This window comes from Anneissia japonica, unplaced genomic scaffold (assembly GCF_011630105.1).
Source record: "Anneissia japonica isolate Jap-2015-1 unplaced genomic scaffold, ASM1163010v1 scaffold211_len1577895_cov191, whole genome shotgun sequence".
NCBI lineage: Eukaryota > Metazoa > Echinodermata > Crinoidea > Comatulida > Comatulidae > Anneissia > Anneissia japonica.
The window spans coordinates 1,038,506-1,040,028 of record NW_022711099.1 but is presented as its reverse complement, the minus strand read 5'-3'; the positions used below and the strand labels follow the sequence as shown (position 1 = coordinate 1,040,028).

At 34.3% G+C, this 1,523-nt stretch overlaps 1 protein-coding gene across 1 annotated transcript in view; it reads right to left on the bottom strand.

Annotated features, from left to right (window-relative positions):
• Window positions 1-800, bottom strand: part of LOC117107286 (organic cation transporter protein-like) — a 7,443-nt gene extending 6,643 nt beyond the window's left edge. The window contains exon 1 of the mRNA XM_033248918.1: window positions 241-800. Within this exon, the coding sequence (XP_033104809.1) occupies window positions 241-654 (414 nt within the window). The 5' untranslated portion in view covers window positions 655-800. The remainder of the gene's footprint in view (window positions 1-240) is intronic.
• Window positions 801-1,523: the final 723 nt, after the last annotated feature.

The window sequence follows — 1,523 nt, the reverse complement described above, 5'->3', positions numbered from 1 at the left end:
GACGATGATGATGATGATGATGATGGTGATGATGGTGATGATGGTGATGATGGTAATGGTAATGGTAATGGTAATGGTAATGGTAATGGTAATGATAATGATAATGATAATGATAATGATAATGATAATGATGATAATAATAATAATAATAATAATAATAATAATAATAATAATAATAATAATAATAATAATAATAATAATAATAATAATAATAATAATAACAAAAGTTAATACTCTCACTTCTGTAGCAACTGATTGGATCTCCAAATTATGATATACCCATCCATGATCACATGGTATCGATGCTATGCCAACCAAACTATCTCCAATCTTAAATGTTGAATTGATGTTGTATCTGTGGCACGTATCGATCAGGGAATTCCGTGTTTCTAAAAAAGCCGGTTTTATATTCCATGGAATTGTCAATTTGCTAATGACCAATCTCTCTTCGTAGCTTAAGTATCCATAGTAACTATGGACGCCCATAATCTCAGGAACGTAGCAGAACGTCTCTGGAACCTCAGCAATGTAGCGAAGGCTTAGCATTTGGAAGGAAAAGAAAAGAGTAAAGAGGCAAAGGAGAAGTGTTTGAAATCGCTGGAATCGCCCATACTCCCCGATGTCCTTTAAAATGTAATCAATGTGAACCAACATTGCGAACTCAGAAATCGATTTTTGAAATATTATTAAAATATTCTCAACAAACAGTATTATGTTTCCAAAATGAAGTATCAATCATCGCCGCCATCATATTAAAGTCAAGTACATAGTGATCACCTTGATAAACCTTTATTCGTCGATCTAATAAGAAAAGATAAATGAAATATTTCAATGAAAACATCCTAAAATGGAAACAAATCTGACAAAGTTTACAATACATGGACACTGAAGATACATGGGTGGATTTAATAACAAAGGAGCCCCCAGCCCCCTTTTTAGGAAATAAAGTTGAAACAGTGGCAAATCTAGGTACCGTACTCGCGCGAATAAGCGCCCGGGCGCTTAAAATATTTTTTTCACTTTCTGAGGGGCGCTTATTCAAACGGGGCGCTTATTTAAACGGGGCGCTTATGAAAACAGAATGGAAATTGAGGGGGCGCTTATGGAAATAGATGAAAATCGAGGGGTTCTTATGGAAAATTTTTAAATTCAAAAGGCACTTTTTGAATGAAAAAAGATTATATAAGGACATCACGCATGGTGGTTAGAAAATATAATCGTAAAGAGAAAATGGCTCATTACAAAGAGAAAATGGCTCTTACAAGAATGCGTGAATATTTACATAACAGCAAAATAGCAGATGCTAGTGGTTAGCTTGTTGGCCATCGGACGATTGAGATTAGCAGGATGGCAGGATCATTGTATTTTTTCTTGAAAACAAGATGGGAATTTGCAATAGAAATATCCTCATTTTGATATTGACTGAAGAAGAATGTGTTTCCACTCTACAGCTCAAATCATACCAACAACCACAGTCCCAGTATTGATTGGATTATTGACTTGCTAAAAAGAAAATCTTATGA